This window comes from Kryptolebias marmoratus, linkage group LG10, assembly GCF_001649575.2.
Source record: "Kryptolebias marmoratus isolate JLee-2015 linkage group LG10, ASM164957v2, whole genome shotgun sequence".
Lineage (NCBI taxonomy): Eukaryota > Metazoa > Chordata > Actinopteri > Cyprinodontiformes > Rivulidae > Kryptolebias > Kryptolebias marmoratus.
The window spans coordinates 12,736,989-12,763,337 of record NC_051439.1 but is presented as its reverse complement, the minus strand read 5'-3'; the positions used below and the strand labels follow the sequence as shown (position 1 = coordinate 12,763,337).

Here is a 26,349-nt window from a genome sequence, read left to right as displayed (position 1 = left end):
GATATTTTGGCAAAGATTGCCACTTCCTGCACGCTGAGACTTGTTATTAATATTACTATTTTTTTTGTTGTTATTGTTGTTATAATAATAAAGTGCACTTCCATGTGTTGGCCACCAGAGGGCGCGCTCTCCCCGAACAACGGCGGACAGGTGAGCGTCCAGGACACCTTTCAGCTGTCAGAGCGATGCATGCTGGTTCGTGTAGTCCCGCCCCGCTGTCTGTGCGCGAGGACTACGTTTTGAAGCATGTGACAGAGCCGCGGAGTCTCAGTCTGCGCTGTTCTGTGACAGAATAATGCGGAACTCGGGCTCGGCGTGTTTCGGTGGCTTCCTATTTACAGAAAGTTGGTGAAACAAAACAGGTCCGAGGCGCAGCGGCTGTGCGTGCAGACAGGAGACCAGCAGGTTCAGGTCGGGATGGGTTTAACAACGCCAACACTGGTGGTCCTGTAACCAAGAGGGTGTGAACTTTTTTACCTTTGAATAATTTTAGCCGTTTTCCCCTCCTTCCCTCCCTACTTTTACGCACGCAGGCTGCCTTTAAAATGCGTTTTAATGGGTATCTGAAGCTCCGGATCGGTGAGGCGCTGGACCTCAAACCAACAACCTTCTCCACCCGTCACACCGTCATCTTCAACAAGACCCCCCAGGTGCTGGACCCTTACATCGTGATGAAAGTGGACGACTACAAGGTGGGCCAAACGCACACCAAGCAGAAGACCAACATGCCCACCTTCAACGAGGAGTTCAACCTGAACGTGAACGACGGCAAGCAGATCGAGCTGGCCGTCTTCCACGACACCCCGATCGGGTACGACGACTTCGTGGCCAACTGCACCATCCAGTTCGAGGACCTGATGAAGACCTCCAACACCGGGGAGACCTTCGAGGGATGGGTGAGTGCTGGGAACCTGTCAGGGCAGAGCAAGAACCAGAACCAGCCCGGTCTAGTCAACTGACACAGAGAAAACCACACAGATTCACCCTCAAACTAAGATGGTGATCAATTTCTAAGGTTTTAAACTAGATTGTAATTGTAGCTTTTAGTGATGCCTTCATGGGTCATTTCTTTGTGATGCGTTCACTGCAACACCCCCTGATGATGATAACAATTAGTGTTCATTTATATTAAAATATTGCATTGTCACCTTTTCACTGATCAGATGGTGAAAAACTTTACTTTAACTCATGGCACAGAACAATCCGGCCTTTCCCCAGATTAATTAAATCATAAAAACCAAAGGCACTTACAAGAAAGGGTAATAAAAATAGATATAAAAGCCTTGATTAAAATGTCCTTCAAACATTTTTTTTAAAAACATTTGATAGATGAACAGTTTGCAGACACCTGAGGAAACTAAAAACCTCCATATTGTCACAAAAAGTCTAAGTTTTGGCAGATTTGAAAACAGACGAGTCAGATATGGATGTACATTAGTGTGTTTATTTGACTAAATCTAGTAAATTAAGGCATATTTTTGAAAAAACATTGGCACCATGAATGGAAAGAATCTGTAAGAATGAATTGAATTCAGCCCCTTTATCTAAAACTTTTCCTATTTGAAAAGTTTAAATTTGGGGATTTGGGCTCCTGTAGTTGGATTATTTTAGTTCTACACAGGAGTTTGGCTCACCTGTCAGGTGGGACCACTGCTTCCCAGAAGAACCCAGTTGCCTTTTAGGATAAACTATATTTACTTAGGGAAAACAGAAACCCACAGAGTGAATCCTGAGTTTTGTTGGTAGATTCTGGCGTTTTTACTCTAATGTTAAACCATTTTGTGAATTGAAGAACAATGTTTGTTTTTTTTATTCTTTCTCCATTGCCCTTTTTCCTTAAAGTTCTCTACTGTTGAACTATCTGAGATCTAAAATAACCATATTTTCTCTTCTTTACTGTCCGTATTCTTGCAAAAGTTGCTTTTAATTAACTCAAGAAGAGCTATGTTTCATGCTTCTTCTAAAACACCTGCAGATCCAGTTAAAAAGCAGTCAGACCATTGAACCGCGGCTGAAGAAAGTGGTGGAAGCTGATGAGAAAGTGACTTTGTTTTGGTTTAATCCAGCCCTCATTTAGTCCTAAGAATGAATGAATGAATGAATGGAAGTTGCTCTAACAGTTAAGTAACCTGGTCCCAGTCGCACCTGATAACTGTTTAACTAAATCAATCAAGTTTCAGTCTTTACTGGCCATCAGAGGCAGGGATGTTTCTTCTTTAGCTGTTGGATGCTCGTTAAGATCAGCTTATCCCATTAAATAACTCTCCTTGTTTTTCCCTGATCTCAGTTTTGTTCAAGCTCTCTGAGGGACAGATCGTCTCCGGCCAGACGCTCTGTCCTCGCCTACAGACTCTTAGTGTCTCGCTCAGACGCTTTGACACTATTTGCCAGCAGATACGGTGTGAAACCACGCGGGGCATTCGTGCCGCGGTGTGGGTAACGCTGCATAAGCGTGGCAAAGTGCACAAACACGAACGCTCGGCGTCCCCGGACACCCAAAACGGCCTGCCGTCCCGTCGAGTTCATCACGACCAGAGAAGCTCGGCTTTCAGAGCTCAGTGACTTTGCTACAGTTTTTTTTAAAAGCTAAAAGATTCCGTTCTGTTTGTGGTTGTATTTTAGCTGTTTTACCCAGAACAGTCCACATGATGCAGACCGTACGAGCCGAAGCAAAGGCCGACAAAATATCGACTAATATGCTTTTAATGGACGCCTTTTTCTGAGGTGGAGCTGTTGTTCTGCTCAGGTGAACTGAAGCGTTCAGCTGATATTTCTGCTCGTGATCCAACCCGAGGAGGCCGGAGAGCGGTGCCTGCAGCCAGACGCCTCTCCTAGAAGTAGCAAAAGGACAGCTAAAAGCTATAAGTAGCAGAAAGTTAGGTAGAAGCTGGAAGAGACAAAAGAGTTAGCTAAAAGCTAAAAGTGGCAAAAAGTTAGGTAGCAGCTATAAGTAGCAAACAGTTAGCTAAAAGCTAAAAGTGGCAAAAAGTTTGGTAGCAGCTAGAAGTAGCAAAAGGTTAGCTAAAAGCTAAATGTTGCAGAAGGTTAGGTAAAAGCTAAAAGTAGCTAAAAGTGGCAAAGAGGACAAAAACAGAGTATTAGTGGAAGAGATCTTAATGTGTTTCTGTAGGGAAATTATATGCAAATGAAGTGAAATATTTGTGAAATGTATAAAAGTTACAAAAACCAAAACTCAGAGCCCCCGTCTCCTGAATGAGCTGAACATTTTGATGTGAGAACGGCTAAAATAGCAGAAAGTTTGCAGAAGTAGTCAGACTGCAAAAGTCATGCAGAAAAAGAAACAACAGAAACAGAATATTAGAGAAATAAAACTAGAAATGATGCAAATAATCTCAAGTGATGATGGAAAGTGAGCAAACCATGAAGTCCCCTCATTGGCCTCGTTCTTCTTATGAAAAGTAAAAAAAAAAAAAACAAACTGGAGTTTCCCCTTCTTTTTTTTTTTTTTTTTCTGCCTGCCTTTCCCCCCTCCAGGTCGTCTCAGCCTCAGCAGGTGTTGCTGAACGTAACCTGAACCTGTTCAGACCTGGAGCTGTCAAACCGTTAAACTAGCGTGCAGAAGTTGCATTATGCATTAGAAACAAATGAATGAAAGTTTGTGACGTTATAGAAATGCTCACATAAACTGCAACCTTCTAGTAATCCCCCTTTACAGTGTTTAGCTTTCATTTTAATCATCTTGGAGAAAACACAGTTAGTTACCATTAAATGCATTCGTTTAGAAATTTAAAATGCATGCACTTCTGTGTCGCATCCTAATAGCTGTGAAAACGTGAAGCAAGAAGGACCTAAAGCTGCCTTGTGCACACCAAGACCCTGAGCGCTGTGAGGAAGTGGTACGAAAGTGGAACTTGGTCTGAAGTTGTTCTCACTTTGAGGCTTGAACTCAACCTCGCTATCTGCTCGATCTGAGCCGCGGAGGGCCTTTTTTGTGTGTCGCTGTGCAGAAGTCGGCGCAGGCCTCCACACGCCCACACCGCTGTTTATCAGCGCCTTTCCCACTGAGCTGATTGGAGGCCCTCTGCATGCAGGCTGCCTTCTCTGCTGGCTCCCATCCAGCTGCTCGTCTTCCTCGCTCACTCTGTGTGTGTGTGTGTGTGTGTGTGCCGCATTCGCCACACGGGTCCCGTTAAAAGTTCGGTTCGGCTGCGAGGTTCTGCAGAGTTTGTCAGGAGATCACCCAGTTTCTGTTTTAGTCTAAAATGGCACAATTATGACATTTAGACCCAAGAGGCATGTTTCCTTTTTTATCCTCCTACCTCCTGATGACATTTATTTAAGGTCATTATCCTCAACCACAGTTTTTATCACTCCGATGTGTTTTTCTGTCACCAAAATGAACCCATTGGACAGAATTTTGATTAAACTTTCAGGACGTAATGACACAAAAAATGGCTGCAACCCAGTCAGTTTTATAGATACTGACCTCCGATTTGTTGTGTTAGTAGCTGATACTGATCCCCAACTCATCCTCCGAGCACTAACAGATTGTACCACTGTTGTAACCTGTTTCAAGATGGCTGCCGCAGCCATCTGACCTTAGAAAACCTAAAACTGACCATAAATCAGTCGGTTTTACATATAATGTGCTAAAATTTCATGTGGTTGTAGCTGAGAGTCACCCACAACACGTAATCCACGTTCTGCTTTGCTTGGGGGTTATTTTTTTAAAACTGTCACATTAACTGCACGTATCGACCCTGTTTGTCTGTTAGTGAAATATCTCACCAACCACTGAATGGATCTTAATGAAACTTTCAGAAAGTAATCGTTGGTTGTACGTTTTCGACACATTGACTTTTACAGTCAGCCCAATTTAAGATGGCTGCCACAGGTAATCATCATAAGCCAGTGCAAAAATGGCGATAACTCAGTCAGTTTTACAGATGCTGAGGTAAAATTTGACGTGGGAGTAGCTGAGGGTCATTCACAACACATCCTCTGAGGGTGACATAACTGTCTTTTCAAGGTTTGCTCTCAACGCTCAACATAAGTTGGCTTTAGCTTAAAACTCCGGCTCGAAAGGTGGCGGGTGATATGCACCCCCTGATGCAAGAATGATTTTATTTTTTTTGTGCTTGCTCGGCATTCAAGCACCTGTGGACGTGTGCAGAAAGCAGAGACTTCTTCGACTTCAAAGTGCGAAGTGCTAATTAGGGCCTCATCCTGTTCTGCGTCTGTTTGAACGTGAATTAAAGACTTCCCTCTTCGCGACGAAGCCTTAAATGTTCTGCTTTTTGAACGCGGCGTCACGCTGCACGGCTGCTTCTGATCAGATCTGCTTTCTCCCGTCTCGGACCCACAGAAACCAGTCTTTATCGATGCGTTATCTCCCGCTTGGAGTCATTGAAACCCTTCTTTTTATTTATTTGTTGCGCTCGCCGGGGGTTTTTTTATGGCCAAACTTTGCCCCCTCTCGTCGGGCAGAGGCAGAAGGGAGGAGCGGGGCAGCTCATCGCTCAGGACTGGGCGTGCGCGCGGATAACAGACCTGTCAGCTGAGCCGTCTCTGTCGGCGCACAGAGGAAGTCTCACCGTGGAGTGGCCGGCCTGGCGTTGAGGCTTTAGACCGTGAGACAGGATGTGAGCAGGCGGCTGAAAACAAAACAACAACAAAAAAAGATCTTTTTTTAAAATAAAGAGAAGATCTCCCTAAACCCCACAGAATGCGTGTCTGCTGTTTTCATCCACCACATGTCATATGTTTTGCTGCATCAGTTAGTTTTTTTTTCCAGGAAGGGTGCATGGAACAGAAATAGATCTTGGTTTAAGCGTACAATGACGACTGAAGTTTCCACTCGGTGGTTTGAGCAGGAAGTAGAGTTTCTCCGTCAGCCAGGCAGTGTCCACCTTCACAAAGACCCCCCCCCTTGTCCCCCCTTCCCCGCCGGTTTCCCTGAGACGCTTTTGAATATCCTCCCACCGCTCGCCTGACCTGTCACACCTGCTCCGCCGCGTTTCCGTCCACGCTTTCGCATTCTTTCAACGTGGCGTGAAGGCGAAAGAATGAAAGGCATGCAGAAACACCTCTGCGGCTCCCGAGTTCTGATACCAAAAGTCGAGAGCAGATTACATCTCAGACGCAGATTTATCTGCTTCAGTCTTCACAGCTGGATGTAATTCAACAAGACTGTTTTCTTTTATTCGCTCATCACCCAAAGGCCATTGTCTGTGTGTATGTGTGGGTGGGTGTGTCATGAATTACTGGATAGATTTTCATGAAACTTTCAGAAACTCATCACTTCATGCACGCCTACAACTGATTAGATTCTGGACTCAACCCAGTTCAAGATGGCCAACCGTAACGATGACAGAAAAGGCCAGAACTCAGTCACTTTTACAGATATTGCGCTGAAGTTTGGCGTGTTTGTAGCTCATACTCCAATCTGTCAGCAAAGGATTTCAACAGAATAAGTGGCTTTTATTTTATTTTTGGGGGGGATTATTAAATTTGTGCACCACTGAAACACAACATTAGTCGTCACACAAACACTTTCTTTATTCACACTTAAATGTAAATGAGTCAAAATAACAGAACATTAATCATCGGTTTTACCGGCGATGTTAATTCTGTGCTTGTGGGGGAGGGGGAGGGGGATCGGAGACACCATAAATCTGGGTTGGGTCATGGCCCCCCCATCCTTCATGCTATCTGCGCCCATGCTCGTGTGCGAAACTGCAAATAATATTATTTTTCCGGGATCGACTAAAACAGCTCCTACTCCATCAGAAGATCCGGCGTGAAAGGCGGCGGGCGACGTGCATCTCCAGGCCTTCTGTTTGTGTCACGTTTCCTGTGTGAGCGTTCAGAAGTAATTGCCGGTTGTGTTTCCACAGATGGACCTGGAGCCGGAAGGCAAAGTGTACGTCCTCATCGCTCTCACTGGATCCTTCACCGACGGTACGGCCGCCACAGCTCTTCCTCTGGCGCCTCTCGAAGCCCAGCTTCCTGTTCCGAGCGATCGCCGCTCTCGTCTGATCGTTTGTGCAGTTGTGATAAAACAAAGCGTCCAAGTTTTTGATCGATTCATGTGGAAAAAAAAGCCGTTTCAGGGACCTGGGGGGGGAAGCTGACTTGCAGGTCTGGTAAAGGGGAAGTTGGAGCGGTGTGCTGATAACCAGTTGTGTCATTTTTCTGAGTTATTATTTCATACTTACTAACCAGAAGTGCTTCCTGTCCTTTGCCTTGATGTTTCATCTTATTTTGACTCAACCCAAGTAGATGTAAAATGAACCTTTTTTATTGTTCTTAAACAGACAACAATTAAAATAAAATTAAATAATTTAACTACAAATTGATTACTGGGAGGCTCATATGTTATCACAGCACATCTTCACTGAAGGGTTTAATAAATATATATTTATAAGCTCTTCAAACATATGTTATAAGGAAATATTTGAAGCATCTTTTTTGTGTTGTAATCAGAGAGAAGTCTGTATTGAAAGGAGGGTTTGCTGTACAGTGTGTGGAATGTTTTATGCTCGGTTTAACGCCCTCTTTCGTTTAATTAAAACAGCCACAGGGGCAGAGTGTGGGCTCAGACGTTTCCGTAACGCAAGTGTGGTTTGAGTCGCTCATGTCGCGTCACTACGCTGACTCGATGTGCTGAAACCCAAGTGGTGTTCGTGTCAAACAAATGTGCTCGACGTGGAGTTGTGCAGACAAGCCGCTCCACGGCGCCCAGTCCTACATTTCAGGCTCGTTAACAGCAGCTCTTTGTCTCTGTCGCCAGACGACGCCGTGCTGAAAGAGACCAACCACAAGCAGTTCACCAGGACGCGGCAGGGCGCCGTGAGGCGGAGGATCCATCAGGTCAACGGACACAAGTTCATGTCCACGTTCCTCCGTCAGCCCACCTTCTGTTTCCACTGCAAGGAGTTCATTTGGTGAGAAGGTCAAACAGGAGTGACTCACTGCTGACTGAACCCGTCTGTGAGGGGAGAATAAAAAAAAAAATCTTATTTTTATTCAATCTCTGTTGCAGGGGCGTGTTTGGGAAACAGGGTTACCAGTGTCAAGGTGTGCAGACTTTGTCTTTTCATCGCCATCTCCTGATCAGACGTGCAGAAGGCATGACAGCGGGTTGTCTCTCTGCTCTGTGTTTCAGTGTGTACCTGCGTGGTTCATAAACGATGCCACCAGCTGGTGGTTACGGTGTGTCCGCGCATGAAGAAGACGCCAAAGGAGCAGGTAGCTGCGGCGAACGCCGTCAGAACGCCATTTCTGATTCACTTGTTCATCATCCCATAATCGGATTATTATCAAAGAAATGCATGAGTTGTTCAGCTGAAAGAAGCTGAACATTAGCTAAAAGCTAAAGGAAGCAGAACACTGTCGAAAAACCAAATGCAGCGAAACAGAAGCTAAAGGTACTAAAATAATAGCTAAATGTAGCAAAAGTCTAGCTAAAATCTTAAAGTATCTGAACTTTAACTAAAGGTTAAAAGTACTAAAAAGGAAGCTAAGAGCTAAAAGTAGCAAAGGTTAGCTAAAAGTTGCAAAAAGCTAGCTAAAAGTATCTAAACATTAGCTAAAAGCAGTAAAACATTGGCTAAAGTGACAAGAAGAATATAAAAATAGAACAGGTATGCTGAAGCAGATTAAAAAAAACGATGTTTCTGAAGGAATTGAAAACTATATATTTCTTTTAAAAAATTTGGAAATAAAGTTAAAAAAGGACAAATCTAAAAGTGAGGAGTCAAAGCACCCATCCCCTAAATGAGCTGAAAGTTTTGATACAAGGCTAAGAAAAGCACAAAGTTTGCAGAAGTCGCTGCGTCAAGCCTACAAAAAAAGCTAAAACCAGGGAAACGATCATGTGAATGCAGAATCAACATTCACACAATAATCTTTATGCCTGAACGTTTCGGGCTTTGCACCTTTTTTCTCCCATCTTACCAAAGTTTCAAGCACGTCTTTGTTTTTACTAATTCAGAATGTACAGTAATAGCAGCGGTCCTCCCACACACACTTGTAATTAACACCTGCAGTGATCAGCGGACTGATCCCAGCAGGCTTCCTGTTTCTGAGGGAGTTGACCGCTGAACCGGAGCGCCGTGTGTGTCTCACGCATGTGCGGCTTTCTATAAATGGACTCGCTTTGCATTCGCAGTTTTTGCTCCTTTTCACCGTGGTTTTGCTGAACGGCACAAGTTCCTCTTCCTCTGGAAACTTCTTAACAAACTCGGCAATTCAACAAAAAATAAAGTCCCACTTTGAGCACGTGCATGAGTCAAAGCATGTCTCCTGATGTCACCTCTTTCAGCCCGTAACCCAAGGCTTCAGCATCAACGTTCCCCACAAGTTCAACATCCACAACTACAAGTCGCCCACCTTCTGTGATCACTGCGGGTCACTGCTGTGGGGGATAGTCCGACAGGGACTGCACTGCAAAAGTAAGAGCCACATCGAAACTTGGGTTTAAAATTAAGATCTTAGGTTGATCTTTTATTGAGTGTCTGTGTTGTTGTTTTTTTTGTTTCCTTTTAGTCTGTAAAATGAACGTTCACATCCGCTGTAAAGGCAACGTCGCTCCCAACTGCGGCGTGAACAGCGTGGAACTGGCCAACAAGCTCGCTGAGATGGGTCTGCAGGCCGGAGGGCTGTCCAAAAGAAACACAATCGTACAAAAGCTTCATTTTTTTATTTCTTTAAAAGGAGTTAAAGAAGTCGTGCACGCGCGAACGTGGCTTCGTAAACGCATGAATGTTTGGTGTCTGCAGGTCAAAGGCTCCGAGCCGAGGAGGGCGTCCTCTGAGAGGAGCGAGAGCACAAGTTCAGAAACTCAGCAGCAGGTCCCCCGGCTGGGAATTTCGGACTTCACGTTCCTGCAGGTGCTGGGAAAAGGCAGCTTTGGCAAGGTGGGAATAATCATTAAGGACAATGGTGGAACGCTCTGTAACGGTTAGAGTTATGGAAGTGAAGCAGAACGGGTCTGGTCGTTTAAAATGTCTGCATGTCATGCTGAAACATGTCAGTTTTCGGAAATATGACACAATATGATATACTCCCCAGATTTTATCTAAGTTACAATAAAAGTAGAAGAATGCGTTAGGACCAAATGTCAATATTTGTTGGAAAAAAGCAAGACTCTAAATTCTAACTAGTGTCAAAAACAACCGTAGACTAACATTTGACATGTTTTGAGCCCATCAGTCACAAATAATTGAGCACGGCTACAAAACAACATGGATCCCATCAGAAGCATGATGCATAATTCTGATCCTCAGGTGCTCCAAATAATTGTTTTGTGTCAAAAAAAAAGACGTTTTTTTTTGGTGAAATAATTATCCTTCAAGTGTCATCAACCCAAGAAGATTTAGTTAAACCGCAGGATTTTTGTGCTTTTTCCTGCTGCGTTTCTCTAACAATCTGTGTGTGATTCTCTGTCTGCAGGTGATGCTGGCGAAACTCAACGACAGAGATTGCGTTTTTGCAATCAAGGTCTTGAAGAAGGACATCATTTTGCAGGATGATGACGTGGAGTGCACCATGACAGAGAAGCGGGTGCTGTCGCTGGCCCGCTGTCACCCCTACCTCACGCAGCTCTACTGCTGTTTTCAGACACCGGTCAGTTTCGAACGCAGCACGTTCACCCGAGGCGTCGGGGTGCTTCCTGTTTTCGGCTCCGGTCGGTCGGTTTTGGTGCGAGAGCCGAGCTGTTAAAGTGAGATGCAGCGATCTGCTGGCGGATCAGAGAGAACCGTCGCCTGTGGGCGGCAACAGCAGAGCCTCTGTGACAGCTCACACACTTCCTTGTTTTAGGAGGTTATTTAAAGGTCTGATAAAACATGTACAACCTTAAAGGCCTAGCGTTCTGTGAAGGGATGCATATCTGGCTTAGACTTAAATCATCTGGTGCTGGGAAGTGACATGGTTATAGATGTTTTGGTCAAATACTGGAAATGACCTCATGTGAAAATGCACTATCTGCCTGTGCTCAAAAACTGCCTTGAGGATGACCCTTGGCTACTACAGCATCAAACTTCAGCTCAGTATCTGCAAATATGATTGACTTTCTGTGTTTTCTAGGAGTAGTTGGCGGCCATCATAAATCGGATCAACTCCAAAAGTTCATCAGGTGTAGATGTTTAAACGCTTCTACTCCTAAAAACACGTCCTTAACTAATCTTGTGCGGTAACTATTCTGTCCCTATGAATGCTCACAAACTCAAAGATACTTTACATAAAAACGTCTTCTAAATCAATGCATTCTAATAAAGTTTTGAACGACTGTAGCTGAGTAGAAGACCTGTGTCGTTAAAAAGCGTCGGTCTATCAGGGTGCATTTCCTCAGCTGGCCAGCAGGTGGCAGCAGTTTCCCAGTTTTTATCTGACAGTCAATCTAAAATGGCAACCTGCCTCACACTCTAATCTGCTTTAGCTGTTAAACCTTTGAGGAAAGAGGTGCCTTGATGTCATGACAGTTCTCACCAGCTCCAATCTACACACAGAACTGCAGAAAATATGTTTTTTTTTCTTAGTTTCTCTGCGATCACTGCAAATGCCGGCCCAGTTTTCTTGTGAAGGCACATTGTGAAGCAAAAGTATAAAATTATCTGTGGTTTTTACGTGCTAGAGTTAGAAATGTAGGTTTGTTGGTATGGAAAGAGGAGCGGAGGAAATGAGTGGGGGGTTGTTGTTTAGTCTGTGGTGTCGGGGGCAGATTCTTGCTTTTGATTTTACTCAGTTATGTCTCAGGGGAGGTTTGACTTTTAACACAGCAGCTTGTATTCTTATTAATTCAATCAATTTGGATGTTTGAAGAAAATCCCAGAACAAATAATAAAAAAATAAACAGAAAATCCCATTTGCAGGTGCACTTGATTTAAAAATGCGTAATCAAGAAGGCTTTACTTTAAAGATTCAATTAGTTGTGCTGTAAAACGACACTCTGAGAGGCCTTTATCATAGGTCACATTTATTCTGCAGAGTCTGAAACAGATTGATAAAAGTTGCAGACTAAAACAGTCGGCTGCAGCTTTATATTCTGATCGCTTTAATTGGATTGTCTGTAAATCACATCCTCCTCCCTAACCCCAACTAGAAAACTCCCATTTACTAGATTACTTATTGACTGTAGGCCGTAATGAGAGAGGAGAGATTTGTGGCTTTGATCGGCCCTTTCTGTGCATCCACTTGTGCAGAAAGTGTTTCCACTTTGAATGACATGGGAAAGCCTATGTGAAGCGTAATCCTTGACGCAGTTTTGGTTTTGTTCATGGCCACCGGTTCTGTCGTGCATCTGGGTTCCTGCACTTACACCGCGGGCTCAGGTTTCTCTGTTGTTTTAGTTCTTTTAGATTGAACTGCCTCCTTTAAAAAACCGTCGATTACAACATTCATTTGTCAAGACTTGAACGGGTTGTTGGTCTTAAAGGCACCATTCTGTCTGAGAGGTGTTTTTTTTCTGTATCCATGGGGGAATACTCGTCTTTGAGATCAATTTAGAAAGTACAGTATCTTTTGTTGTTATGCTGAGGACACGCAAATATATTTCCCTTTTAAAATGGATGTCTCTGCTCCACTGCATCCTCTGTTTAACCGTCTGCCTGATGGTAACAACTGGTTAACACAGGATTATTTGACTTTGAATGAAAACAAGACACCTTTAGCTTTTCCTGTTTGTTTTAAAGCACGTTGGTCGTGCTGTAGGGATAAAATGGCCACCCGTGTAAACGTCATCTCCCGATTTTACACGGCAGGATCGACTCTTCTTCGTGATGGAGTTCGTAAACGGCGGAGACCTCATGTTCCACATCCAGAAGTCTAGGAAATTCGAAGAGGTCAGAGCGCGATTCTACACGGCAGAGATCACCTCCGCTCTTATGTTCCTGCACAGCAAGGGCATCATTTACAGGTTTGAACCAATCTCACACACACACACACACGCTCACGGAGTGATTCTTCTTGCTGAGACTCAAAGTGTCCTCCAGCCATGGGAACTTCAATACGTTGCATCAGGTCTGAGTGATGAGAAAGAAAACCACAGATATTTCAGGGTAATTGTGGGAAACAGTACACAACCTGAGTGGGCATTAATACAATGTTGGTTTGCTGCAACCCCAGATGACATATTTAAAAAAGTATTGCCACAAAAAGTGTCAGATTCACAGGTGAGATTAGATTAGGTGTGTTTGGAGGAACCAGGTTTTGCTTCGATGATTGATATGATTTGGTCTCGAGTCAAATCCTGGACGGACTTCCTCCAAAAACCTTTCAGCGTCAGGTATTCCTGATAAGGAATGTGAGGTGAGGGACATCCGCCCTGTGAAGACAAAGTCTGGTGCCTGTCAGGATCGGCTTGAACCTGAAGGCGCTCGCAACTTTCACCAAACCGGAGACGGAGCTTTACGGAGTTGCGCAAAGCTGGAAAGGGCCGTCGACGCGTTTCTAAATAGTTGAGCGTGCATCAACGCACAATAACACAGATGTTCTACGGACGGGTGAAATTCAGACATGTTGCCACTCTAAGTTGGCGGTGGGGGGGGTGGAGATGTTTGAATCTGATGTTTGCTGAATATGAGCAAAATAAACTAATTCAAAGAGACCACCTAAACACACCAAAACCCTTCTTACACACTGTTCTTTTGACAGAGATTTTTGCAAAAAGAGCTAAAATCTCCTCCCAGCTGTAAGGCAAAGCAGAGGGAGCATCGTGGGTTTGAGTCTCACCTCAAATTACCTGAAGAAATGGTTCTTACATAAGCCATTGTAGATGTATTTTATCATTTATCGTTGGCAACATCCGGCAGCAGGACGGTGAGTCACACAGCTCGAACGCTGGAGCAATAAAGCTTTCGAAAAGAAGAAAACTCCTGTTTTGCGTTTGCCAAGCCGAAGTTTTAACCTCAACTCGGATGTCGTAAGATGACCTGAAAAGGATTAATCTGTCAAAATACACCCCCCCCCCCAAAAAAAAACAAATGATCTGAATACGTTCCCTGGGAGGTTCACAGATCTTAGAAGCAGATGCTGACGAATATGCTGGAAGGACCGCTTTTGTTTGTTAGATTAGTCAGACTTAGATAAAAACCTTGCTTTGTTTTTAAAATTCTTGCACTTTGGTAATAATCCAGGCTGAGTACCTGCGACAGAGACAAAGTAAGATGGTGATATTTCCCTTTGCACAGCTATTGATTTAAAAATGCTGCTGTAAATCCATTAATAATTATGCTAATAGTGATATTTTTGTTTTGTATGTATTCTAATGTTGTTGTTAGTGTTTACTCCAGCCTGTGACCTTTTTTGTTCCGAGGTGTGTGCTTGGATGGCAGAGCAGGGCTCCCCGCCAACGCATGGCGATAAGGAGCGGGGCCGTCATGTGAGCTAACAGTAAATTCTGAGTTATATTTAGTTCGCGCGTCCTGTGACCGTCCGCGGACACCTCGTACGCCACAATGGCTGCTGATTAGCGAGCCCAAACTGCAGCTCGCGCATCGGAGAAGTGCGGACATGACAAAGCCAAGTTGTCGCCACGGTTACTGTGCTGCTCTCACGACCTAACGAGGCCACTTCATGTCCGCTTTTTGTTTCAAACTGGAAGGGTCGAGACACCCTCACTAACATTTGTTGCTTTTTGTTCACAGAGCTGACAGATTACTGAGCAACAAGGACAATAAATATCCTTTTATATCATAAAATGCTTTGAATAAAGAGTGACTTATTTAGGATCTTTCCAGAGAGGTGTGATGTAGTGGTACGTCCTTCATTTACAGCCAACAAATGATTAAAGGATGGAAAACATGCTTTGAATTAAAGGCCCATATCACCCACTGCCTTTCACACTAGAGTGTTAGACTAAGATCACCTTATTTGGAGAAATGATGAAGTTGTAGCCGTTTTGATAAAATGCCATGTTCAGCTTCCACCACACCAAACAGTATCTCAGGATCTGTAAAACTGACTGAGTAATAGTGGTTAATCTGTGGTAGAGGCATTATTTTCTGCAGGTTTCATGAAAATCAGGTGATTATTGCAAGATATTTTGCTAACAATCAGACACGGGCAAAAGCGTCATCGTCTGCCTTTCGACGGAGCGTGATAAAGCGCATGTTTTAGATGCAACAACTAATACTCTCATTATTGGCAACTGATCGCATCAAATAAAATCTGGTTTTGCCGTAGCGATAAAAGCCGACATATATAGTCAGATTCCAGGAAACTGACACCTGGTCCAGATGAACAGCAACAGCAAAAAATAACCTCTTTCAGTTTGTGCGTCATAGCGTTTCTCAGCACTTCCTCTTCTTCTCTTTGGAAATTTTCATGTTTTGTCTTTTATCTGCCAGCTCCTCGGAGGCATCCCCACATCAGCGTCTCCGTCCGTCTGTTTGCTCTTCGTACCCTGGTGTCCAAGTGATCACACAGGAGGACAGGCTCAGAGCCTGCTTGTGATGGTTATTTGCAGAATGTGTTTTAGTGTAGCTCAGTGAGCCAGATATGTTCACTATATATATATATATATATATATTTTTTTTTTTTTCTTTTTAAATCAAACAAGTGTTTAAATGTTCCTGATTCAGTTCTCCTGGCTCTGCTCTGCTCTGGGCGCGCACTCTGTTTACATTGATCACGATGCGTGAAAATCAGAGTGGTTTGTTTTCTTTTTTCCAATTTGCTGAACGCTGAGAAGCCCGAGCCATAAAAACAGGAGTTTTAGTGTTGCACAATCAGCCTTAAGTAGGGAAAAGCAGCTGAAACCAGATTAATCCAACCAAACCAGCGCCTAATCAGCAGTCGGCCTTTTATCTTGTTTCGCGGAAATTTTCTTGAACTGAAACAGGAAATTAAATATTTTTCTGAAATCTGTTACTTCATCAGCGGCAGCCTGTGTTACGCAGCATCTCCTGCTTCGCTTCGGGTCGTCCCCGTGTCGTGACCTTTTGCGTGAATTTAGGTCACCTGATCACAGATTAGAGCTTAACCCAAGACCCCTCAGTCAGCAGGTTTAATCTCCCCGTCAGATGACAGGGACCGGCTGACACCGACACACACGGCAGATTTATTTTATTTTTTATTTACCCTCCCCCTCCCCCCCTCAGTGTTCACGTATGGAGGAGTGGGCACGCACAGCCGGCGGCTGTAAAGAAACTTTGTTTACTCATGTTATGAAGCCACGGTTACTCCTGGAGACGAGGGAGTGAGAGTGCAATTAGTGCGTCAAGAAGGGAAAACCAGTCATGCGAGTTCTGCCACAAACAACTGTTAAAGTTTATTGTTTCCTTTTATCAAAAGCATTAAAGCATTTTACAGTAACTACAAAGATTATTACCTCTTAGTTGTTATAAAGGTCTATAAAAGTTGCTGTAAGTAGTTGTAGTCAGTTTAACTTTGATTTAAATGATCCAAACCCACACATACAGCCTCAGACACTTAAACTATAGATTATTTTTCAAAATAAAAAGGCACATTTAATCACAGTTTATTAAAGTCTTTCTTCTTATTTTAAGAAATGATAAAAATCACTTAATGAACAGAATATTTGTTCTTTTATAATTTTCTTTGTTGCATATTTCAGCGGCTTCTAAAGCAAGCAAGATTAATTTGCTTCATAAAAAGTCATTTAACTGAGATATTTTGATGAGAAATGACAGTTTTAGTGATTATGGTAAACAACATTGTGTGATTTTGTGCAGTGTTGCAGGATCTATTAGCCCTTCAAGTATGTGTTGAGAGTGACTCTCAGCTACTACCACACCAAATCTTAGCTCCTTATTTGTAAACTTGACAGAGTTATCGCCATTCTTGTGTTTGCTAGTTTTGACTAGGCGTGGCGGCCAACTTGAATTGGGTTGACCCTGCAAGTTAATCAGTTGTAGATGTCCAACCAGTGATTACTTCCTAAGAGTTTCCTTAAAAACTGTCCAGTGGTTCTTGAGATATTTTGCTAACAGACAAACAGGACTGACGCCTACAGTTAATGCCAAAGTTTTAGGTAAAAGAAATTGTGCGATATGTAGCATTTGAGTAAATGTTGTGAATTAGTCACAGCTGCTCGTACACCAAAGATTAGCTCAATATCTGTAAAATTGGCTAATTTACAGCCCTTTTGGGGTTTTCTAAGACCAGTTGGCTGTGGCGGCCATCTTCAATCGAGTTGACTCCAAAAGTGAATCAGTTGTAGATTTGTGTCAAATCATTACTTCCTGAAAGGTTCATTAAAGTCCATCCAGTGGTTCGTGAGATATTTTGCTAACAGACAGAGTTGAGTAGTCCAAAGCTTCTGCGATCAGTTCGCTTTCAGAGTAAAAGCTGGGGACGAGTCTGAGCTGCCGCCACACCAAGCTTTAGCTCCAAATCTGCAAAACTGACTGAGTCACAGCCATGTTTGTGGTCTCTTAGCCGTGGCAGCCATCTTGAATCGGTCAGGGAGTTGTCTCTGTCCTCAAACCTCCACCGTCATGAGACAGAATCAGAAACGACCGCCACGTTGGGCTGGGTTTCAGCGTTTTCCAGGCTCCATCATCTGGATGCGACCAAACGTCTCACCTTCCGTCCCCCGTCTGTCTCCCCGTCTCTCAGGGACCTGAAGCTGGACAACGTCCTCCTCGACAAGGACGGCCACTGTAAGCTGGCGGACTTCGGGATGTGCAAGGAGGGAATGTTCGAAGGCGTGGCGACGGGAACGTTCTGCGGCACCCCGGATTACATCGCCCCCGAGGTCAGTTTTACACGCCTGCTCTTAGAGACCTCGAACAGCTGCTGTCTTCCATTTACAAAACGAGACGATAACATGGTTTCAGAGAGCACTTTTAAGTCTTCATTTACTACTTAAATAAACCACGTTTGGCAGCAGACTCGGTTTAATTCTGTCATAGGACCGATTCTACAAACTCAGCACAGTTTTTACGTCCAGACTCTGGCTGGGCCACTTTGTAGGATGTTTCAGGCTGAGGTTTTCAGCAGCCAGGAAGTATGTATTTACTCAGGATTACATTTTATTTTCTGCATTCATGATTCATTTTTTGGCTTCACCGTCCCTGCTGCAGAGCTAAACTTCCACTCCTGCTTTGAACTGCGGGGTGACGCTCTGGTTATCCCAGAGAATTTATTACAATTTTAAAAAACTTATTGAATTTACATATAGTACCTTTTTATTGCTCCTTTCCTGTCACCTCTGGGTTCCAGATATTTTGCTGAATTCTTTTTTTTCCCCGCATCTTTCCTCGCTTCCTTTCTGGCAGGTCAACGTTTTTTGTTTTGCCCAGATTTTCAACAAGCCACACGCCAGAGGTTCCTAAACTGGGGGGGGGTTCAAGACTTTCCTGTGGGTTGGGAAATACGTGTTAGACCAAATTACTGGTTAAATTTTAACAGTTTGTGTTTATGGTGTACTCAGGATGACTTAAAGCACTAAAACTTGAATCATGTTTCTCTTTTTTTCGTTCTCCTGAAACAGAAACGTGCTACGCTACGTGTTGTGTCTATTTTCAGCATAAACTGCGTGCGCCAGTGAATAATTTCCACCAAATTTGAGCGTTGCAGGAGCCCGGGATGTTTGAGCTCCTGTGACGCCGCGTCAGGCCACCTCGGTCAGAACAAACACTGCGGTCGGTGCGCGTCGCTTAAAATTCCTTCCTGGCTGACTGGAAGGCAGGCACGTGAGCGTGAGGTCAGCTTGTGAGCTCCGCCGTTTTCCCCGAGAAGGCCCGGTTCACTCATCAGAATGAATATTCAGGCGCCTGCTTGTTTCTCTTAACGAGGGAATAAGTGGTTCACGTCCCCACGTTTGCGCCAAACGCTGCTGGTTTATGAAGGGCCTCTTTGCAGCCTCTAACTCTGCGTTTCCTCTGCAGAGAAACGCCCACTGGCTAAAGCGCACATATTCGATTGAAGCTCGCTACAGAGAGTCCTTGTTAACTTTGCGTGCTGTCCACGCATTGTGACGTTTCCACAGATCCTGCAGGAGATGCTGTACGGCCCCTCGGTCGACTGGTGGGCTCTCGGGGTGCTGCTGTACGAGATGCTGTCGGGACACGCCCCCTTCGAGGCCGAAAACGAGGACGACCTCTTCGAATCCATCCTCAACGAAGAGATTGTTTACGCGTCCTGGCTCAGCACGGAGGCCGTGGACATACTCAAAGCCGTGAGTGTTTGTTTTTTGCGAAACAGAAATGGTAAATAAAGCTGGAAGAAGGCCAGGACTATGCTGCTGTCATACAATCATGGGAACAACTCCGGGCCGATACAGGAAATTATATTTCACGCCCGAGTTTTAAACAAACAACATGTTATGCTAAGATTATGTCGTCATTTTGGTCAAACCTTGAAAATAACCCCGTGCCTAATATCCTGCATGATGTCACAGTCAGAGTGTGTGTTGTGAATGACTCTCAGCTACTACCACTTCAGAATTTAGCTCAATATTTGCACAACGGACTGACCCGTTCTGTGCTTTTATTTTCTTTCAATGTGGCGTCAGTCGTCTTGAATAGAGTTGCAGATGTGCATCCAGGTATTCCTGAGAGTTTCACTCAAATCTGTGTAAGGGTTCGTGAGATATTTTGCTAACACACATATATACACACTCATCCGCAGGCAGTTAACTTATCACACTCTTCTTATGCCCAATGGGGAAATTCATTCTCTGCATTTTTCCCATTGCACGCGGAGCAGAGGGCTGAAGTTTTAGCGCTCTACAGCTGAACAGTTTAGGAAAAGTTGATCAGCTTCCCAGGGTTTCCGGATCGGGGTTAGTTTATTGTCCATCCGACGATGTGACAGCCTCAGTCCGCAGAGCGATACGGTAACTTTAGAACGTCTGCCAGCCAGCTGTTTGGCCCCAGGTTTGTTGCATAACTATATTAAGGCATGGTTCACCGGCCAACCACGGCTCAAAGCTATAAATATGACATCTCCTCCCTCCTCCCGTCCCCGCCGCCCCCGGAGCACACTGTGCGTCTTGTTGTTCCCAAACGCTCGAGGAAGCGTCACGCCAAAACTCCCATGCTGATTTGCCCTCGGTGTTGCGTCGGGTCATGGTTTGAATGGATTTGGAGGCTGCGGTTCTATTTTTGTCGAAGGCTCATCCGTCGCAAAGTCCTCCTCGTGCTCGTTGGAGCTCAGCTGAAATATGGTGACAGAATCCGTGATACTTCCCCAATACTGAGTTCAGGGAGCAGAGTTTATTAAATGTTTGTTAAAGATATTTAATTAGCGCATGAAGCTGTTTAAAAGAGATGCAACTTTTTTATTCATTTACTTAAAAGTGCCTATAAATGTTGGGTGATACTGAGGAAAACAGTAACATAAAATTAATCATTTATAAAAACAAGTGCTGGCAAACAATATTTGCACATTGTCCCGACTATTTTGGAACTGGGGTTGTAAAAAGGTTTTTCAGAAAACCTTCATTCGAACATTTGAGTGCATTAAAACCTAAACCGAGTCAGTTTTTTGGCCCCATTTACTGTCGAAATTTGAATTTACTTTTAAAGCTTTATAAATGGTTCAATGGTTCTGGTTCTGTTCTCATCAGGCATTCTTTAATGTGGTAATGCTGACATGGCGGCCGTGGTTCTGGTTCTAAAGACGGCCCGGCAGACGTGCAGACATGGAAAGATGGCATCAGCTGGACTGGAGCACGGCTTGCGGTCCGACTGATGCTAATTAATCCGTCTAACTCCAAATTAAATGAACTTTATTTGTCTACCTAGAGGGGGTTCTTTTCTTTTTAAACAACAAATATTAAAAATCAATCCACTAAAAAGGCACTTTTTAAAACAGACTATTTGTCCTGTTGATTGGTTTCTGTCTAGATGTGTTAGAAGCCATGTGAGAAACACAGCGAAGGTTTGTTTATTTCACACTAAAGTCTTTTTTTTAATATAGAAACCAATCAGGTGATTTGGTGAATTCGTCCTTTAATTGCCGTTTATCACCAGATCAACAAGTCTTTTACAAGTGAAGCCAGTTGATTAGTATTAGCTGAAACTGGCGACTGTCAGAGCTAAAACCCGCCTGGAGCTGCCAGGTAGGAGAAGGTGATTGATGCAGTTTTTTTTGTGTTTCAGCTACAAAAGACGAGCTGATTACCTTGTGATTGTGATCTTCTAAAGTGCGCCGCAATCCGGCTGCCATAAATCACAAAGGATTGAGAGGTGGTTGAAGGGCTTTTAAACAACTCTTGAGCAACTCTCAACGTAGGACAAAATATGAAAGAATGTTCAGCTGCAAGTCGGTAACTCACAACAGGACAGGCTATGTTTTTATAATAGCGACTCTTTCTGGTTTGCAAGTAAAATAAAAGGTATTGGTGGGTTTTTATTTCTGTCAATCCATACTTGCTGAGTCAGCATTCGCACTGTTGTTATTGTCCAACATTGCATGCTTCTGCATGCTTTCTGCTTTTTTAGCCGTTCATATAGCAAAAAATTCATCTCCTTTAGGAGATGGGTGCTGGGACTTTTTGGGGTTTTGTAACTTTTATGCTTAGAATATTCAATTATTTAATCTTTTTGTTCTTTTCTTCATACCAGTCTGACAGTTTTAGTTTTTAACCAGCCTTTTGCTACTTAGATTTTAGTGTTTTGCAACAATTTAGCTACTTTTGACTGTTAGCTATTGTTTGTTTTTTTAGCTTTTTGTTAGTGTTTATGCTTCTTTTAGGTTTAACAACTCAGTTTCAGCTTCTTCTGCAAATTTCAGCAAACTCCGCTTTTACTCTGCAGTTTTTTAATCCATAAAAAAACTAGGAGCCACCAAACTTCCTGACTGATCCAGTCCCTTTTTGCCACTTCAGCCCTTAATAAACACGCTACCGTCTCTGATAAACGATGAGAATCATCTCTATGTCCATGCACGGTTTAAAGCTGCACGTCTGGTGCGGTGCTGTCGGTGGGAGCTCCTGTCAGTAACTCAGACTGAGCTGCGTTTTCTCACACCGACACTGCTGAGAAAAAGCAACATCACTGGTATTTATTAGTGTTTGGATCTAGTACTACAAAAACTGTCGGCCCTTCCAGTGACTTGGGTTAATCTGCAGGCAGCTGTTACCATGGAGACGGAGGCTCAGTCCTGAGGAACAAGACAGTGAATCGATAACTATTTAACATCTGTTTCCGTTCAGAGGCGAGGTCAAACATAGTAACTTTTTTTTTGTTGTTTTGGATGATCTGCTTCCTTGTAATTCTTTTAGCCCACATCATTCAGACTTTTAGTAGAGCAAGGGTTGGAATTCAGCAGGGGACTGATTGTTTTAGTTTGTGCAACACTGGGAAGGGGAAACGCGTCAGATGTGATTTACTGTATATGTAGTTAAACTTTGTCCAACTAAAACAGTGTGGGAGGTGCTAGACCAAACCTCTGTGTGTGTGTGTGTGTGTGTGTGTGTGTGTAAAAGAAAAAGAGTGTTTGGAGGGTGGGGATTGACTGGATGGCATCCATCCAAAAATATATCCAGTTTCTTATTTTGCTTTAAGGTCATAGTCTCAGGTTTTATTATTATTATTAGTAGTAGTAGTATTAGTAGTATTAGTATTATTTCCCGTCACCAAAAGACGAAAAGTCGAAGGCAGATTACAAGGTTTTTGTCCATGTCTGTTATCAGGATATCATGTTTTAATTTTAATAAAACTTGCAGAAAATAATCTACACGTCATTAACTTTTGGAGTCAAATGTATTCAAGATGGCTGCCACAGCCAACTGACCTTAAAAACACAAAATGTGACATGCCTCGGTGAGTTTTGCAGACAATGACCTAACATGTGGCGCGGTGGTGGCTCAGAGTCGTTCACCACACCCCCTCCGAGGGCGTTGGATTGCACCTAACGTTTGATTCCCAGGTTTGACCAAAGCAGCTCAACGTAATCTCCCGTCTTTTGACTTCCACAGTTCCTGACCAAAAACCCTGTGCGGCGACTTGGCTGCGTGCCGTTGGAAGGCGGCGAGAATGCGGTGATCAGCCATGCCTTCTTCGCCAGCATCGACTGGGACAAGCTGAACCGCAGAGAGATAGAGCCACCGTTCAAGCCGAGGATCGTAAGTCGTGACGAGGGTGTAAGGGTTCGAATGTGTGCGACTTTTCGGGGCTGTGACGCGTGCGTTCTGTTTTCTTCAGAAAACGCCGGAGGACGTCAACAACTTCGACCCCGACTTCACTCAGGAGGAGCCCACGCTCACGCCCATCGACGACCCCGCGATCCCTGCCATCAACCAGGAGGAGTTCAGAAACTTTTCCTTCACCTCGCCCGAGCTGCTTGAGCTCTAAAAGCCTCGAGCTTCATTCCGCCTGTGTCATTCTTCTCAGTCTCTTTTACCGCGTTTACGACAGGTTCTTGGAGTCTGTGCTGTCAGCATTCCTCGGAAATAAGAGCAAAGGGTCAAGAAGTCAGAGATCAACAAGAAACTGAACTCAGATGCTCTCATGATACTCCGGACCTTGCAGTTTGACCAGATTGTGAAATTGCATTCAGATTTTACTGTCAGACGGCCTAACTGGCACGCCCATCCAAGTGGGTTTTGAAATGCTCTTGTGTTGTAATGAATTTGCTTCCTTTTACTTCAAATGAAAAAAAAGCACTTTTTATTATTTTATTAGTATTTTTTTTATGCTACGGTCTCCAGGTTTTGCTCATGCCCTGCACAGAACCAACACCACCCCATTAGAAAGTGCTTCTTATTTTTTTCTTCTTCTTCTTCTTTTGAACAAGTAAGCCAGATTCCCAGAAAATTAAAAAATGCCAGTTAAATCCCGGAAAGACTGATGGAGCAGATGAAATAGCTTTCCAGTGATGTAACCCTGCCTCGGAAAAATCCAAATTCACACGCAAAGCGAGCGCTCTGTCCACTCTCCAACAAAAGAAGCGAAACAGCCCTTTAACTTGCTCGCACAGAAATAAAATCTGGGTCACAACTTGTGCACACGTGTAAGATAATTAGACGCGTGCATTAATTATGGATGGCAACTTTGCATCCTGCGTAATTCGATCAGGCAGCTTTTCATTGGAGGCAACGTGCTGACTCATGCTGATGAGGAAGTATACACAAATCTGTCGACTTCACCACACGGCTGATTTTCTAAACAGAACCATCAACAATGGTTTGATAGGGGGGGAAGAAAATGGTGTGTCTTGAAATTCCTCGAGGGGTAACCGTAATCACGGAGTCCTGTTCTCCTGACGCTCGCCGGCATTCCCGCAGCGAACACAGAGCCTTTGTAAGCTTCCAGGTCTGTGCTCAGACTGCACTGGAAGTGGGAATTCATTTCAATTCATATGCAGACAAAAAAAAACTGTTTTAAATGTTCTTTTTACTGAACAATTCTGTCTCTGTGAGAAGGGAAAGTAAAAGGCAGGCTTTGACATTTTGAACCTACATTACTGTAACAGTAACTCGTCCTCTTGCAGGTGGCCTTCAGTTGTGCTTTTTTGTTTTGTTTTAATGTTTTTTTTATTGCAGCCTCGGCAGAGGATAAACAGGAAACCGCACGCCCACCCACGTCGACACGGCCGCCTTTGATCGAAAACAAGAAGCAGCGGCAGACTCGGGGCGCCCTTCTCAGCTGCGTTTAGACGCCTATCGCTGTTGTCCGCGTGAATTCAGAACGACTGCAAACAGCCACACCAAAAAAAGGAAGCTGAAGGTCTCGCGGTGGGACCTGCACAGACACGAACGAGCCGAACCTTCCAGGACACGGGTTGTTCCTGTTAGCACGAAGGAGGAAGTCTTCGGGCTCCACACGCGTTTATCTCCTCCACCACATGTCCTGTGTAGGGTTGGAAATTGGCAGCTTGAGACACAGAATTGCATCTGTAGCTTTTAAGACCAAAACCAGATGTGTGTTCCTAACTGAAATGATTTTTTGTTTTGTTTTGTTTTATAAAGTTTTATTTATGAAATTTGAATCGGTGTGATAAATCTTGTGGTTTAACCTTTTTTTTTTTGAAAGCATCATCAAATACAATTTTAATCTCCGTGTCAGGAAGTGCGGAGGGCTTGTCAACAAAAACAAATGATAAGCTTGCATTAACGTTGCGAGAGGGTGTGGACAGAAATACACCGTGTTTTTGTTGGCACTGGTGCACCCTGTTTTGGCAGCTTCCCCAGGTTGTGTCTGATGGAGTGGAGGGGAAAAAAGCATTTCTGAGTCTTGTCTCAGAGTTATTGATAGCTTCCAGCAGTGTCTCTTCTCTGCCTTACAGAGCCTCCAAATCACAAGCAGTTAATAAAACTATCCATTTACAAATAATAATTTTATATATTAACGCCCAAAGGCAAAGAGGGGGATATTTGTGCCGTTGTGTTTGTATGTCTGTACTTTCCACCAAATATCTTGTGAATTACTGAACAGATTTTAATGAAACTTTCAGAAAGTGATAATTGAGTTGACAGCAACTACTGATTAATGTTGTGCATCAAATGTAAACATGTTGGGGACTCGTGCCTCTAATCGTTGCTTCACATCACTGTTTTTGTTTCGTCACATACATGAAGGCACAACCAGTCAGACAACATGTTGGCTTGGTTACATTGATCAAAGCTCACTGGGTAGGTCTGTTGTAGAGATTTCATTTTTTTTTTTTCAGTTTTTTCTTATTTCAGGGTCATATTTTTGTCTAAGTCTTGAGTGAAGTCGTTACTGTGAAATGCAGCCCCGCGTTTTACAAAATGACTCGATGTTATGACTCAAGCCCAAGCTCAGCTCTGCTGCTTCACACTGAGGTGAGACCCAGAACCTTCTGGAAAATGACATCCAGGACTTTGCTCGGCTCTCGCTGCCTGACAGAACAACCAGCACGTGCTAAGTCAGACGTATTAGAAGGAATTTATTTCTCTGATTTTATCCCTATTTGTATATGCCCAGTATTAGATAGGTCGTGTTACTGAAACCCAGCAGGACAGAGTATGAAGTGGAAGTCCTTGTATGCGCTCACACTTAAGTGCTAAAAACAGGAGGATTTATTCCTATAAATGGTTAAATTGCCCGTTACTAGATAACATTTATTTTTCATGTAGGTTTGGATAACATTTAGAAACACTATAAAAACATTTTACCACTATAACAATGGTGTATTTTTTTGGCATACAGGAACAGTATGTATAGTATCTGCACTGGGATAAAGCAGAAAGGAAAAACTAGCAGAAGTAAAACCATGCAGGAGTACGCCAAGAAAAGTACAGCATTATTAAATGTGTTAAGTGTTTTTTTGTGTGTGTAATATACATTTTATACTAGTTCTATCCTACCCCTCTATCAAAAATAAATAATATCATCAAATGATCCAAGCTACTAAGTAAGCTTCAAATGCAAAATAATAGAAATACTCATTTCACAAAAAAATGAATGCAGAGCAGCATGTTGTACCATACCTAAAAATAAGGTTTGT

The 26,349-nt window shown here is 43.5% G+C and overlaps 1 protein-coding gene across 1 annotated transcript; it reads left to right on the top strand.

The window, feature by feature from the left end:
* The first annotated feature begins 258 nt into the window (after window positions 1-258).
* On the top strand, window positions 259-24,867 carry prkcha (protein kinase C, eta, a). The gene is made up of 15 exons (XM_017409829.3): window positions 259-411; window positions 534-896; window positions 6,858-6,921; window positions 7,754-7,907; window positions 8,006-8,040; window positions 8,129-8,211; window positions 9,287-9,416; window positions 9,511-9,644; window positions 9,744-9,881; window positions 10,417-10,590; window positions 12,726-12,880; window positions 17,545-17,683; window positions 18,920-19,108; window positions 22,856-23,002; window positions 23,082-24,867. Exons 2-15 carry the CDS (start codon window positions 546-548, stop codon window positions 23,229-23,231), a joined length of 2,043 nt encoding a protein of 680 aa, XP_017265318.1. The 5' UTR covers window positions 259-411; window positions 534-545; the 3' UTR covers window positions 23,232-24,867.
* The last annotated feature ends 1,482 nt before the right edge of the window (window positions 24,868-26,349 follow it).